This window comes from Scardinius erythrophthalmus (assembly GCF_964197995.2).
Source record: "Scardinius erythrophthalmus genome assembly, chromosome: 25".
NCBI lineage: Eukaryota > Metazoa > Chordata > Actinopteri > Cypriniformes > Leuciscidae > Scardinius > Scardinius erythrophthalmus.
The window spans coordinates 17370713-17387336 of record NC_138245.1 but is presented as its reverse complement, the minus strand read 5'-3'; the positions used below and the strand labels follow the sequence as shown (position 1 = coordinate 17387336).

Genomic DNA, 16624 nt, shown 5'->3' with positions numbered 1-16624 from the left:
TTGGGGAACAACCTCCTTCCCTCAGTTAGAGCATTGAAGATGGGTCGAGGCTGGGTCTTCCAACATGACAATGACCCGAAGCACACAGCCAGGATAACCAAGGAGTGGCTCTGTAAGAAGCATATCAAGGTTCTGGCGTGGCCTAGCCAGTCTCCAGACCTAAACCCAATAGGACTTCCAAAATGTTCCGGCGGGCCAGAAAATATTGCTGGCGGGCCAGTTTTGGCCCGCGGGCCGCCAGTTGTCGTTCCCTGCAATAGAGAATCTTTGGAGGGAGCTCAAACTCCGTGTTTCTCAGCGACAGCCCAGAAACCTGACTGATCTGGAGAAGATCTGTGTGGAGGAGTGGGCCAAAATCCCTCCTGCAGTGTGTGCAAACCTGGTGAAAAACTACAGGAAACGTTTGACCTCTGTAATTGCAAACAAAGGCTACTGTACCAAATATTAACATTGATTTTCTCAGGTGTTCAAATACTTATTTGCAGCTGTATCATACAAATAAATAGTAAAAAAATCATACATTGTGATTTCTGGATTATTTTTTTTAGATTATGTCTCTCACAGTGGACATGCACCTACGATGACAATTTCAGACCCCTCCATGATTTCTAAGTGGGAGAATTTGCAAAATAGCAGGGTGTTAAAATACTTATTTTCCTCACTGTATATGACAAAATAAAGCTGAAATTAATTTAATTATACTGGAGCCACTTAATATCAATATGTTGATTACATTATATTGTTACCCCATTCCATTAGTATTTCCATCCATCCATCCATTTCTTGCATCACCTAATTTTAAAAAAAGTAATAGCAATTACCCATGGTGGCTTGGATGTAAAATTGCACCCTAAATGGTTACAAATATTTTTTAAAGACGATGTATGAGAGTGTTGATGTACTCTATCACATGCTTTGAGGTTGACAATATCTGTGTCTTGTCTTCTCTAGGTCAGTTCAAGGTCAGTTCAGGTGAACGCAGCAGGAGTTCATGGCAGGTGAAAAGCCTCTTCACATGTCGACCATCCCTCACAGAGACAGTCATGGACACAATTACGCTTTATGACGGCACTTCATGAGCCCCACAGGCCGTTTGTTTAGATGATCCTCATCTAATCATCAACACATGATCAAATTTGTGAAGCTGCCTCTTGTAGAGTTACACACATTTTTTTTGAAAACGTCCAAATATATTCAGAGCGCCCATGGGTCTAAATGAATTAGCAGTAGAGGGGTTATAAATGAAGTAATAAATGAAAGAGAGAGAGAGAGGGGAAACTAAAGGGAAATGGGGACATAGTCATCCACTCCTGTGGTGAGCCCAGCTGGCACATAGAATGCTTTTGTACTTGGGCACATACAAAATTAATACAGTTATGTTCCACAAAACTCTTTTGAGCATGTATATATATGCAGACAAACTCCATAAACTCACATGAACTCCCACAGCTACCACTGAAGCTCACAGCATATATACTTTTATGGGTGGCTTAGGAGATGGTGGACTAGTTTTTTAATCTTACCTTTATTGTATGGGGTCCTAGGTGTGGGATATATTTTGACAAGATGAACAACATAATAAAGCAGAGGTTTCTTTTTATGTCATCTTTATTTCTCCACGTCAGTTTCTATTTTTGACTTTGTAGCTGATTGACCGATTTGTCCTATTTGCTGAGAGTCAACTTTGTAAACAAATGAACGATTGGATGACATGTAGAGACTGTCTGTAGTTGATAGAAACTCACTTTTAACCTGTGTTGCCATTGGGATGTAGGTTATAAAAAGAATGGAACAGGAAGTTGATGTGATCACACTTCAGAATTTTGGATGGCAAGTCTTTATGGTTGTTAGTATACCCAAAAATGAAAATGATTTACTTGCACTCAAAAGGGAACGTTTTAAAGGGTTAGTTCACCCAAAAATGAAAATGATGTCATTAATGACTCACCCTCATGTCGTTCCAAGCCCGTAAGACCTCAGTTCATCTTCGGAACACAGTTTAAGATATTTTAGATTTAGTCCAAGAGATTTCTGTCCCTCCATTGACAATGTATGTACGGTATACTGTCCATGTCCAGAAAAGGTAATACAACACAGATGCGCTACGCAGTTATACTACGTGAACTAACTCGAGGCCCAGAGAGAAGGAAATGAATAGTGGAATAAAGTCGTTATTTTTGTATTTTTTTGCGCACAAAAAGTATTCTCGTCACTTTATAAACTTAAGATTGAGCCACTGTAGTCACTTGGACTACTTTGATGATGTCTGTATTACCTTTTCTGGACATGGACAGTATACCGTACATACATTGTCAATGGAGGGACAGAAAGCTCTCGGACTAAATCTAAAATATCTTAAACTGTGTTCCGAAGATGAACGGAGGTCTTACGGGCTTGTAACGACATGAGGGTGAGTCATTAATGACATCATTTTCATTTTTGGGTGAACTAACCCTTTAAGATGCGCTCATTTCTGCAAAATTTTACAGGCAAAAAAGTTATATTGATTACATGATTATGTGAATTCCTATTTTACTGAACGGCGGTAAATATGAGCGCAGCTTTAGAAATACTTGATGACCATGACATCAAAAAGTTGTAACTGAAGAGGTGTTACTCTTATAATAATGGATGTGAAATACTTTAAGAAGGTGTAAAAGTAAAAGAGAAACATTGAAAAATTGAAATAGTCTGTGTTGTGCAAGTCCAGCACGTCTATATTATTAATGGTTATGAAAAAGACAAGAACATGAATAGAAATTCAGCAAAACATTTCTGCTGATGTGGTGCAAGTGTGTGAATAAAGGATGATCTGTCATTGCTTGTTCATCCTTGACTGTATGTTCAAGCTGGAAAATAATGTGTGTGTGTGTGTGTGTGTGTGTGTGTGTGTGTGAATGTGTATAAAACAGGCATGGTTTTTAAAGATGACCTCAGCAAAGGTTGTCCCCATCTCATTGAATGGACCTGAGACACTGACTCCTGAGGGAATACCAACAGAGCACTGGTGAGCGTTACCTTACTTTACCTTCAGTATCTTACACTTTATCAGGTTCCAATCATCTCAACTCAGAAAGATCAGTTGTGTTAAATATTTCTGACTGATTTGAAAGGGACTGGACAGACTGGACGCATTGATTTAGCAAAAGTGGGCAGCTTAGGTGTGAAACTACATGTATTGTGCACTAATTGCAGTCCATTGTTGTGAAATTAATGATTATTGGCTCATAAATAAATCTGTTGCAAGGTTGTTTGGTTGTTTATCTCCAGTCTTTTTGAAAGTGACTGATCTGAATCTCTCCTACCTTGTTTCCAAAATGCAATGATGATAATGCCTTTCTGTGCTGTACTTGCTAACGCTGTCTGCTCTTGTCTTGCCCCCAAATAATTTTGATTCCAAAGGATTTATTTAGAAGAAAAAAAAGTAAAAGGTTTGAAAAACAATAAACCGAGCCTATAACAATCACCCATCTGTTGCTTAACACTCTGAAAACCAGCTTTACACTTTTTTTCATGTGAGCTAGGCAAAATATTCTTATCTATCCAATCTGTAAGAGTCAAAGGCTTTGGAAACAACCTTGTAAAAAAGAAGCGAATTTAATGTTCTGAATGTGCAAATTTTAAAAGTATATTTTAAACAACCGTACTTGCAGATAATGGAATATTTAAGAAATACAAGGTTACTTGAGTGTACTAAAAGAGAGTACACTTTCATTTTTAAAAAGTGCACTTTGTAATAATGTGTTATTAAATTAGTACACTTTTGATGAGTTGACTAACATTCTAAAGCACATGTAAAATAGGCTAATTGATTATAATTTTAACTGTAGTTAGAGTTAATATATTTTAAATATACTAAATTGCATCTTCATCATTACAAATGTGTAATTATAAATATATTTAAATACATTACATATAAGTTTAAATAGAAATGACATTTTAGTTTACCTTAAATGATTGTCAGTACATTTGGCCGTACACTTTAACCATATTTCAACCAAGACAATAGAAGTAAAAAAAAAGAAAGAAATTACAAATAATGATGTACTCAAGTCCAACTTAAGTGAAAAAAGCAATCTAAAGTTCAGTTAACTGCATTTAAAACAAATCACACTATAATACATGTATTTAATTGCAATGAATTTACCTAAATTTACATTCAGTTCACACTTAAGTATATTCTTTTAAAGTATATTATTTCCATAATAGGTACTCTTTTTAAAAGCATGCTAAAGTGTCAATGCTAAACGTTTTACAAGGGATATGCAACAGCTACTTTATTTTATTCCCATTTATTCCCATTTTAATGAAGTACCAAAAAAATAATAATAATAATAATGTACCATGTCCAATAAGCCTTGCAGAATATATCAAGATGCTTTGTTTGCATTGAACTATACAGTTTTGTACTTGTCAATAAATTCACATCAAGTATTTATTGAGAAATATGATTGTCCCTGCCTAATTTCACCTTCATTGCTTAAGACGTTTAGATAAATGGGAGCGTCTGACAGCCAAGGCCGAAAGAGGTTAGAAAACACAGATATTTTTAAACTTAGTATCTGCATCCGTTCAGTCTCATTTGGCTGAAAGATGTTAAAACAGTCACAGGAAAAAGTAAATTCAGCCTAGGGGACTTTTTTTACACAGTGGTATTGTTCCCCGTAGGACCTGCAGAACGAAAGATCAGCAAATTGGTCTTGCTAATCAGCTTGGAAATGATTCTTTTGCACAGACCTGAGATCTGTTTTGTGAAGAAATATCATTGTGGCCTAATGAGGGTGCAGCCGTAAGCCGCATGTGTTTCTGTTTGCATTAGAATACTAAGCAAAACAGAATATGAGAATGAATGTGACGGAAAAGGGCAGCCAGGCACTCTGCACCATTTTTCAAAAGAAATCAAATCTCCGGGGTCCATAAATCTATTGTGCTAAAGGCTATAGGCTAGTGTTTGACTGGCCCATTGTGCTGCGCTTTTAAAGGCCAAGCCACAAGTCTTTTTATGAGGCTTCTTGAGACTTTTATTTATGAACGGTAAATCGATGTTATTACAGTGCAGCTCTGAGGATTGTGTCTTTCTGAGAGGGGTATGGAGGCAAAACAAGAGACTTGTTATCAAGAATCAAGACCTGCCCTCCTGCTTAGCATAACCCACCTGTTAGAAATCTCACTAATCACTCTGTCTCTTCCTACGCAGTTACTTCAGTCATTTTTTTCTCTCTCAACATCTGAAAATAGCAATATATCTCCATGATAATAATGAAGCCTTCACATACTATCGGAAATTTCTTCCCACTTCTGAAGTCGTGATTACGAGCTCATCGCGTTCAAGTGCTTTGTTGTTGGAAAGAATGGAGGACTTGGAGGACACCAGCTTTATTTATGCCTAAATTTTAAATTAAATGAAGCGTCCCATTCGTTGACAACTACTGTATATAAACATCATAAATCCCCAGCTAGCAAATACATGCTTTTTTCGCTGTGTATGAAATATACAATATGCTTCAAATGGTTATTCATATATGTACTACTGTGGACTACTTTAACCACAGGAAGCTGTTGTGAAAAAACTAATAAAGAATACCATTCACCACGGTAATTGTTCTCCCCTCCCCCAGTTTATGGCACGCACATCTCTAAAACTCTCCACGTTTTACATTTAACGTAATATAACTGTTTCAGAACACTGGATTTTAGTCTGTTGGGTTAATGATAAATAAGAGTGCTTGTTCAAAATAAGGAAAATGACAAATCTTTTCAAATTTCTTTGAAAGTTCTTTGAATTTTACTCTGGTTTCATATGGTTTTGAAAAGGTGCCATTTTCAAGCAAAGTTTTAAATTAAATGACTAAATTAAATTAAAAAGTGTCATGGTTTAACTAATTAAAAAAATACAGTAGTAACATTTTTCTTCTAAACTGAATACGAGTAAATGTATCTTAATTATTATTTTATATTATATTCAAGGTAAAATGTTTTTTTTTAATAAATATCAATTTTATTTTTTCTGCATGTCGAATAATAATAATAATAATATATTGTTAAATATTATGATTAACCATAAACATGAATAATATGAATATTATTTTTCTGTGAAATAATAATAGAAGATTATGTCAACTTACTTAAGGTTTCTCTTTTCAAGAATTTATTCCCGTATTGTAGCTTTATTCTTCATTATGATATCTGTGCAGTTGAGTCATCCTGACATTTTCCTCTAAAAAAAAAAAAAATCCATTGATCCTTACAAAAAGACATTGACCCTATTAATGCAAATGAACACAAGGTTAAAAACTGCTGCATAACAGATCGTCACAGTTGCTCTATAATCTTTAACTACACATATGCACTCTTCTATAACCCTGCATTGCCAGCGGTGTCGTATTGATTTGGCTTGAGAGGTCTTGGACTCCATAGGGAGAGCAGTCTTTGTTTGCTATTTTTGATGAAGTGCTGACTCCTGGCTTCACCTGTTTTTCTCCGGCAGTGTGTCATTGGTCGGGGGACTGGGGGGAAGGTGAGAGTGTTGTTTCTGTAGCTGTGCTTTTGAGTTGCCTAAGAGTGCTGATAACATTTTTTCTTTCATGTTCTTTCCTATAGGGGAATATGACTGTCTGACACCTGGAGATCCAGATTTGAGTGGAGCAATCCGTTTTCTGTTGCAGAGTACGCTCATATTAATGAGTAATTAAAATGATTGGTGCTAAAAAAAAAGTTTCTTAATAAGAATAGCTTATAAGATAAATGGATGGTCAGTGAAGTGATCATCATTTTAAAAATGTATTCCATCAACGGACCCATTTCACATTTTCGGGGGTTCTCAGAAAAGGAAATCGTCATAGTTGGGTAAACTTCGATAGTTGGGAACAGGAGACGACAGCAAATATAATTTTTGTATTTCCATTTGCTCCAATATCAAAAGAAAAATAGTTTCCAAGCCTTTCCAAAATGGGAATAAATATAGAGATTGATTATGTTGTCAAGTTTGTCAAAGATATCAAATTTGCCGTCATTCCCTCAGATGTTGTATTAGAAGCATAATTTACTGACAAGGTAATATAACACAATATATAGCATTATAAATGTGTATTACATAAAAAAATTATATATATATATATATATATATATATATATATACATCATCACAACCTGTGAAAAGGGTCCATATACTTTTTCTTGTTTTTTAAAACTAGCCAATGTATTAAATGTAATTATGTAACAGAATTTGACACAAATCAGCGAGACTTGCTTCTGTGAAAACATGTTGCAGTTTTAACTGTCCGAATGTACCTTTTCGGTACAATAATACCCTGCTTTTTTCAGCTCGTCAGAATATAGAAACATTCAGTGTGTTCTTTTAAAGGCAGGTGTTATGCGAAGGGTGGTGAGAGACTCATACGAGCTCTGGGAAAAAAGTCATTGACCCTCTTTCCCAATCAGTTTCCTGTTTAGGTTCAGTTCTGTGAATACATGTGTGTGTTTATGAGTAAAAAGTTGGTTTCTGACATGTTTTTCCTCTTATCCCAGGCATGTGCCATAATGCAGCCGTCCAGGTGGAGGGGAACAGAGCTCTGCAGATCTGTTCGGTCAGAAATATTTGTTCACAGAAATCTAAAAACATGTTTTTCTCCTGTGCATATAGACCACATCTGCAGGGTTATTTATCCCAGGGCTATTCTTTCAGTCACCCCTTCGGTTACAATGCCTACAAACACACTGCGCTATGTGCCCGTCCCCACAGACGAAAACACATTTGTCTGATAAAACGCAAAAAAGGTCAAATTTAGTGCCATAGTATACTTTCCAGTAAGGGACACAATTAGCACAGCAAAAGGCCAGCTGTATGCTATCTTTAGCTGTGGTTTGCCATTAAAAGAACAAAAGAAGAGGCACATTAGTTAGGAATGGAAAGTATCAGTCTAACGTGATAAAGCTTGAGTCATTTATATTGAAAATGTATTCTGAAATAGGTTGTTTTAAAGAACGCTGCTTTTTGAGAAAGGAGATTTCTGTTAAATGTTGTTATTCGAGCTGTCGGACAGTTTACAGGAATAACAATGCTTCCTGCGAGAGCTCATGTGATGCTGTAGCTGTTGTAAATATTTGTCTTGAGAGGGGTCAAGGCCACAAAACAATTATTTTATGGTGTTTACTTATGTCCAGCTCATAATCCAAGTTGTTTATGGACATTTGATGTCCATTTCTGAAGCCAAAGAGAGTGACAAAAGATGATATTAATTAATAGTCATTGCAGGCAGTCGTGTTTTTAAATTGTGAAACATATGGCCGGCTCCCTTGTGTTACACTCCTACATCTTAGCACATGCTATTGTTCATGGTGTTCATCTGACCTTCAGATAGAGAGAAAGATAGAAAGAGAGAGAGAGAGAGAGAGAGATATGAATATGAGTCCTGTGGAGGTATATGTCCTATGGAGTTTGCCACCTAATGTTTGAGGGTTTGGCTTGTGATTTAAGCTGTCAACATGGAGCCCCAGGTGGCTGACAGTTTTCTCTCCTGAGTTTCAGGACTGTTGTCTGCCCTTGAACACAGAACTGCAGCATCTCAGCTGGGGGTTATCTAGTCTTACAATTCGGTGTTCATTAGGCTTTAACAAAGGCTCTGTCAGAGAATATCTGATTTGGTGGATACTAGCCAATGGCAAAGATTTGTCTGAATGGACATCTTGTTTTAAAGGAGAAGCAATGTTGACGTTTTAGTACTAAACATTTAAATTCTACAGAATGTATTTGATGTCATGTATTATGAGCCAGGCCCATTTCATGAATTTTAAATGCAACATCCACACAAAATTTTATTTTTGATCATGATTATTGTATGTAAAAGTGTCAAGCTGATAGAAATTGTGCAATTGTGCATTCACACTGCTGTCAAGGTGAGTTTTTTTCCCCTTCTTTCACATTAGGTGAGTCAGGACTATCACTTGTGGGTTTTTAAAACAAAATGGTGCATCCCTTGGACGTCCCCTATTTTGATTATTTATAAGAACTGTTTTAATCTAAAAATACTCGTTGAATTTGTGCTCTCCTATCAGTATGAAGTTAAATTAGGGAAAAAAAGTGTGTTAACAGCAGCACACTGGTTCATTTGTTGCTAAGGAAGCGTTGCCTGTTGTGCAGGAAAGAGGGATAGCAGTTTCCTGTTATGAAGAGAGGTTTTTAAAGAGCTGCTTTCCTCCAATCAGGCAACAGATGAGCAGAGAGGAAGCCTGGCTGAAAGCGTTTAGTAAAACTGTTTTTAGAACCGGTTACAAAATTACATGAAATAGTCTTTGAAAGGCTACCAAGAAAATATTTAATTATTTAAAAGCCTGTTTTTTTTTTAAACACAATTAAGTAGGGCAATTAACCTTATTTATAAAACTTCGGACATACATATACCTATAGCTGACGATTTAAGTCACATTTTCTAGGGTATACAACTAAATAGAAAGACGATGTGGTAGTACAAACGCAGTTTGATTAGAAATTTCGAGTTCTTTTTCCTGTGAGAGCAAGAAATCCTCTCAGATATCCTCTAAATCGGATCCTGAAACATACTATATCGTTGCAGTAGCCTATTGGAGCAGTTGTTCTTGAAAGTGCCATACGCCAACTGATGGTTATTGGCATTAGATGTTTTTCTCTGTGGTTTCGGTCATCAATCCTTGTATTCCCGTGAGGGAGACTCGCTGTACCTCCTCAGGAAGCGCGCGGAAAACACCTTCGGTCTCCACGCGCAGATCGGAGAGTTCGCGCATCTCTCTCATTCCTCAAGGCAGAAAGCGCGCGCGGATCTGAAGAGACTTGCTGCAACAGTCGATAATAAAACTGATATTTTTGGTGGCAAGGCGTCGAATAAGTGATGAAGTGTTTATTGTTTACTTCTCAAGCTTTATGACAAATGTCCCGGGAGTAAGTTCGCGGCACCTCTGGATATACTGTTGCTTCTGCGGAATATCAAGGAATAATGTGGAAATATTTCAGATGCCACGGTGGATGACATCCGACAATGTACGCAGGTATGAAACCAAATAGCTCTGAGTGAACTTTTCAATACTATTAAATTATTTTACTTTTGCGAATGTGTGAACTTAAGCATAATACATAGACAACATCCCGTTCTGTTCGCAATATTGAAGAGTATACTTGAATGCATGCTTAATAGTGAACAAAGTTTATGATGACATAGGAACGAACTGGGTTTTTTTTCATACAGTTACACTGTTTTGACGGTGTGTTAAATTAAATTACCAGTAGATTTTAAGAACTGCCATAGTCCTTGTTGCAAAAATATATAGACATTTTTATTCTGGTCATATAGTTAATATGAACGAGATAGCCTAGTGATGCTGTATTGAGTGTTTTTTTTTTTTTTTGAGTGAACATAATGAGACACTAAAATATATTAGTTCTAGTAATACATATTTTAATACATAATTTAATTTATTATTTAGTCACATTATTTTAATTCAGTTAGTCCTGTTCACTCAGCTGGTAGGACTAAATTAGCAAATAAAAATGGTTGACACTTTAGAGCCCATATCTGAGATCATGATGGCTTTACACAGTAAAGAGTTTGTTTCTCCCTTCATTCCTCCTATTGTGTTTAACCATTTGTTTTAAGTGAATTCTTGTTGCATAATTCATATCCTGTTATTTTGCCAAGGGGACCTTAGTTGGGATGTTGATGTTTCTCTTTTTATTGTTCTTCAACGCACTGAAACGACCTTTTCAGCAAAAAAAAAAAAAAAAAAAAAAAAAATCCAGTCTGGGGGTTGTCAGGGGTGGGATTTATCACTGGACAGTGAATCATGGGAAGACTGACGAGAAGGATGTGTATTTGTGTTGTGCAAAACGTGCTCTTGTAGAAAAAAATGGGGAAGGGGTTCATGGAGGAGACAGGGTGCACTGTTAATGTCCTTCCCCTTTGCACTTCCTTTCCGCAGTCCTTCCAGGAGAATCTGCTGGAATAGTTAATTAGTCGTGTCAGGAAACAACATCTTAGCAGGGTGAGCACCAAGTGCACGGTGAGTTTAATAGGACGTGCGTCAAGGCAGGTAGCAAATAACAGGAAAAGACTAGGGGAGTATGAGTTTTGTTAAGAGAAAGGGTGTGTTTCACCAAAAATGGCCCTCAGGTTAACCCTTTATGAGAAGATGCACTTAAGAGTTAATTGTTGTGATGTTAGTAAAATACATTATTTATGTAGCTTTTTTCACTTTGTTTTATGGTTGTGAAAAGGATGTTTAGTGTGACTGGATTGAGCATATAGGCTAATCACTTCATTAAGTTTTAAGCTCAGAAGTCGCAGTCCATCAATCAAATGGTCAATGTAGATCAATCAATATGCTTCTTTAAAGGAGCAGCTGAAATCAGTCATAATGGCATGTTTATAGGCTCTTTTATTTATTTCTATTGCAAAGATATCCAATTCAGCAATGAAATGTTATCTTCTTTTCTCTTTCTATTCGCAGATTTTTAGCAGCAATTCCAAACTTCTCGACCAAAGACAAAGCCATTTGACTATAACTGTGTGCTCCACCCTGATGTCAAGGCCTTGTCCTTCCACCCGAGGTTTTAAACCTCCTGTGGCACCCAAACCAAGGCTAGCCTCTGAATTGAGCCAAAGCATTGTGGGCAATGGGGACATAACATCCTCTGATAGACTGGAGCTGAAGCAGGAAAATGAATCAGATGTCACACAGGATGAAACCGATGCATTCAGAGAAAACTGTACTGATGATCACATGGAGAGCGACTTATCTGAAAAAGACTTATCTGACACTAACCATGACACAACTTATTATAATGAAATAGAGGAAGAATTACAAATGCCAGCGGATGAAACAGTGGGAGAGGATGACGGTAAAGATTATATCACGGAAGTGCCGCATGCAGCCTCTTCAAATTTGTCAGAAATGGTTGATGAAATTCTTGATTCAACAGATGAAGACCACAGCAAAAACTCTGATGATACCAAGCCAGCTGAAATTAGAGAAGATTCTTGTAATGTACTTGAGGACACCTGTGCATGTTCTGAGAATGAGACACCTACTAAAGATCAGCCTGCAGATGAATGTCAAAGTCCGTATGAAGAGATTGAGGAACAACCATCAGACAGTTTTCAACGTGCCAATGATCAATATGAACAGGACAATAGAGCAGCCGCAAACTGTGTTCATCATGAGGCAGAAGAAGATGAGACTGGGCTTTTTTCAAAGGCTACAAACTGCAGTCAACCCTCACTGTGTGAGGAATACCCTTATGACATTATTGGCACAGTGGATGATAACAGCACTTGGCAGGCTGAACGTGCAACCAAAGACCCATCTGGACGCTTCAGGTTTGCAGAGGAGACTGAAGATGCATTTGAGCCCTACTCTGTCATAGAGGTTGTGCCAAGTGATTTGACATGCACCTCTGATCCAGAAGCAAGATGCTCTGATGAAGAATCCAGCAATGAGAAACCAATGGACTCAACAGAGGGAACATCAAACCAAGAACCTTACTACGTATCATCAAAGGATGTGGCAGAGTTGGAGGAGGAACAAGCAAATTTAGAAAATGGGGCCTCGCAACCTGCTTCTGAGGGTCAAGAGATGACAAAAAACGAAGGAGCGAATGACTATGCTGATATTGAAGACCGTGATGGGGATGATCAGCAGGTGGAGTGTGTTTCATCTGAAGATTATGTTGAGATAGGAGACGAAGATGAGCCAGTAAACATGGAGAGGAAAACCAAGTGTAAAAGTATAAGAGAACGATCAGCTAGACGGGGACAAGCCCTCTTGAGTCAGAGGAACAGCTGCCAGCCACGTCTGAGACTTTGCAACATCACCGTTCCTGCTGACTTAGATTTAGGCAGAACTCCGGAACTTACAAATCGTTTGGTTTTTGCCCATACCACGGAAGCGTTTGAAGAGGACATTGAAGAGCTGGACTGCCATATTGTGCCTTTCTTTGAGGAATCGGACACAGAAAGTGACGAACACATTTACGAGGAGGCTGGCTTTGACTCAGAAGGTGAGAATTTTATCTCTATGGACAGGAAGAGCATTGTGACGAGATCTCGTTCACTCTCGGGGAAAGTACCTGGATATGTTCCTGAGACTGTGCCTGAGGAGACGGGCACTGAGTACCAATCTCATGAATACTACACTGTGGCCTTGGATCAGAATGGAGATCCACATCCCAAGCTTTCAGATGAAACAGAGGCCAACCGAATTATTCCCTCATTAAAGCCAAGGCGCTTTCTTCTTTCTCCTCGATCGCTTTCTGTTGAGGGCAGAGATTTGCCATTCTCAGGACACTTTGAGGGTGAGAAATCTCCTAGAGTGGAATGCAGATTGCAAAGAAAAGATGACACACTTTCTTTACCTTGTGTCATTACTTCCTCTGGAAGCTTTTCTCAAAGAAGTCACCAGTCCTCCAGTGGTGTGTCGACGCCTACATCTTTAGTCGATATTCCACCGCCCTTTGATTTAGCTTACATAACTAAGAGGCCTGTGACCAAGAGCTCTCCATCACTTCTAATCCAACATGAGTCTCCTGACAACCCCAAAAAGAAGACAACATCATTTAAGCGTTTCCTGGCTTTAAAATTTAAGAAAAAATCAGAAAGCAAAGCCCGTGGAGATGGCAGTGTCCGCTCCTCAAGGTCATCATCTGAATCTAGCCACCATGGGCCCATTCGAGTGCTGGAGCTTGATCGACGAAGTACAAGTGGTTCCCCTCAGCTTCAGTCTCATGTGGGAAAGCCACAACACAACTCAGAAATGCCTACCACCTTTCTGCTTTACAAAGAGAGACAAAGAAGGCAAGGTGCACCCAAGAGTTACAGCAACAGGGGAATAGCCAGAGTGGAGTCCTTTGAGGACCGCTCTCGGCTCCCCTTCATGCCCCTACCCCTCACTAAGCCTCGCTCCATCTCCTTCCCAAGTGCAGATACGTCTGACTATGAAAACATTCCTGCAATGAGTTCAGACTATGAGAATATCCAGATTCCACATGGGCGGCCCACTCGGGCAGTCACTATTACAGATTTCTTCGATGACCACAATCGGACAGCATCACATGCCAATGAGAACGATGGCTATGTGGACATGAATAGCTTTGCAGGAATAGAAAACAAGACCACCACTCAAGAGCAAGACACTGAAAGGTATAGTCAGTCTTTTATAGAACTACATAATTAAAAATGCATATTTTCCACATTATGTTAATTATAAAACACAAAGAGATCTGAAATGAACTATAATAGGAAGACTTATTTATGTTTAAATCATCAGACTGTAACATAAGATTGTCTAGAGAGTTATATTTTGAATGCTGAAACCCCTTCCTCTGAACACAATGGCAATACCATCACACAAGTCTGGAGGAAGTGCTGGCCAAAACAATGTTAACAGGAAATTAGGCAAGTGTTTGGTCACTCTGATAGCTCAGCTTGCACCTCTCTCTGTCTCAGAACACTTTCTGTAATCTTCCTGACTGAATAAACAAGATTTAAAATTATTACAGATTTCCAGACTACATCATGAAATATTGAACAGATATTGTACATACAGTATTAGGTCTGGGGAAAAAAATAGAGATTTCTTGTTTTTAATCAATTCTCATTTTTATAAACCGTATCAATTCTTAAATCCCAAGAATCGATCCTTTAGTTTATCCTGTTTTCAGTTGATGAATGAACAGAACATTATAGCGAGCCAGTCTCCCATCCAATAAATCACAATAGGCTTTGTGCTTTGTTACTTTTGATATGAAACAAAGTGTCAGATTACGAAATCTGTCCATTTTATTATGAAATTTCAGCAATAAATACCGTTTTGGTAGCCTGGGTTTCCCCAAGCTGCCTTGCGCGCAGCGCTATTTTATTCACGCTGCTAGGCAGCCTGGACACCATGGACCAGATTTTCCCCTCAAAAAGGGAACCAATCACAGAACGGGGAGGGAGCAGCAAGACGATGACGACGTCTATGCGACACACCGAAGCAGTTTGTGTATATCTATGGATCCAACATGGCATCAAACACAAAGTTACCTTTCGATGCAGCCTTTAGATAGTGTTCTAAGTAGTTTAGAACGCAAGTTTATTTCGTCTTCTTCCTCGTCGAATTTCTGTCGCTCTACATACGTCATCTGGTATAATTGAAACGATTGGCTATGAGCTACGTACAGGCGCATTTGATAGACATTCGTAGCGCCCAATAAACGGCTCTGGGCATTCGTAAACCACGCCTCAAATACGAGAAAATTAACATGTGGTTCCCAGACCACGTCTCAATGAGATGAGGTCTGACATTAGCCAGGCTACCGTTTTGGTGCTTTTTAATGTGATCGCTGTTGCTGATTCAAATCAATCGAAGTGGCATCTCTTTTACTTTACTAGTTACTGCATGAAATAAACATAAATGAACATCAGAAGGTATGATAAAAGATACAACTTCAGTACAACTTTCCGAAATCTGTATCATGTCTCATGTAATTGCTCAATCAGTGTTTCAACCACGGAAAGATGTAAATAAATGTTGTGAACAATATGTCACATAATGTTACATTTACCTCAGAAAAGCCATCCAGGGACCATAAACTTGTTAGTTATCTAAAAAAATTACATTTGGAGAGGAGCATTTTGCTAAATACTGTATATGCACCATATTACATCCATCAAGTTTTTATGACAGCCACCATTTAAATGTATATATTTCAAAAAACATAATTGTAAAGTTAGTATTATAACTTTATTATTGGAAAAACTTTCTTGTGTGTAATTTAAGTGTTTGTATACAAATCATTTCATTTTAACCTTCAATATTACAGTAATATAGTTCCAACTGATTCCCTGTATAGTTTAGTTGAGAGATTTGTTTTCTTTGAGAAACTTTGTCATGTACTGTACCTGATATACATCCAAAATAATCAATATCGAATCGAACCAGAATCTAATCAAATTGCAAGCTTGTGAATTGAAATCGAATCATGAAATTTGATTCAGTATCCAGCCCTATACAGTGGATTATTTGGACAGATGAAGTTGCAAAAAAGTTGTCCATGTTCATTAGTAATTAAGCAATTTCACACTCACAATTTTGAAATTTGGCTTGCATCCTTGTCGATATTCAGCACAATAGCATGATTGTTAATGTGTTATTGCTTTTTTGCTAAAGTTAAAAGTGAACAACTTAGACACATTATGGCCCAGTTGTGTTTTTAATTTTGCAGTGCAAGATCAACTGGCTGGAAAGCCATTAACTGTTATATAAATGAGTGTATAATGAAACAAAATGACTTGCCAAACACTTACACTGTGGGTGCTGTGTTGTGCATGTAGTAGTGGAGCAGCCTGTGGTATTGAGTTTCATTGGTTGAAAAGATGGACTATGCTTGCAGGGTAGCTTATCTGATTTTCTCATTTGCAGGATTTGATGGTACATTTGTTGGAGTACCCTATCTGTGTGAGAAAGAATACAATGCAATGGTTCAATGATACAAATAGTATGGGAAGAAAGTGGATTAAACGTTAAGGCTATTTTTCTCCTTTATTGCAATGCTCTCACAGCCTGATGCAGCTGAGTGGAGGGGAATAGATGAGAAAACCGGTGTAGAGTTTTCTGTTCT

At 37.8% G+C, this 16624-nt stretch overlaps 1 protein-coding gene across 2 annotated transcripts in view; it reads left to right on the top strand.

The window, feature by feature from the left end:
- The first annotated feature begins 9202 nt into the window (after positions 1-9202).
- The window catches only part of fgd5a (FYVE, RhoGEF and PH domain containing 5a), a 51404-nt gene continuing 43982 nt past the window's right edge, over positions 9203-16624 (top strand). Inside the window, exons 1-2 of one of the 2 annotated variants that reach the window (XM_081357089.1) lie at positions 9203-10020; positions 11476-14162. In XM_081357089.1, coding sequence (XP_081213215.1) covers positions 11548-14162 — 2615 coding nt within the window. In that variant the 5' untranslated portion in view covers positions 9203-10020; positions 11476-11547. The remainder of the gene's footprint in view (positions 10021-11475; positions 14163-16624) is intronic. The other variant, XM_081357088.1, reaches the window with a different exon arrangement.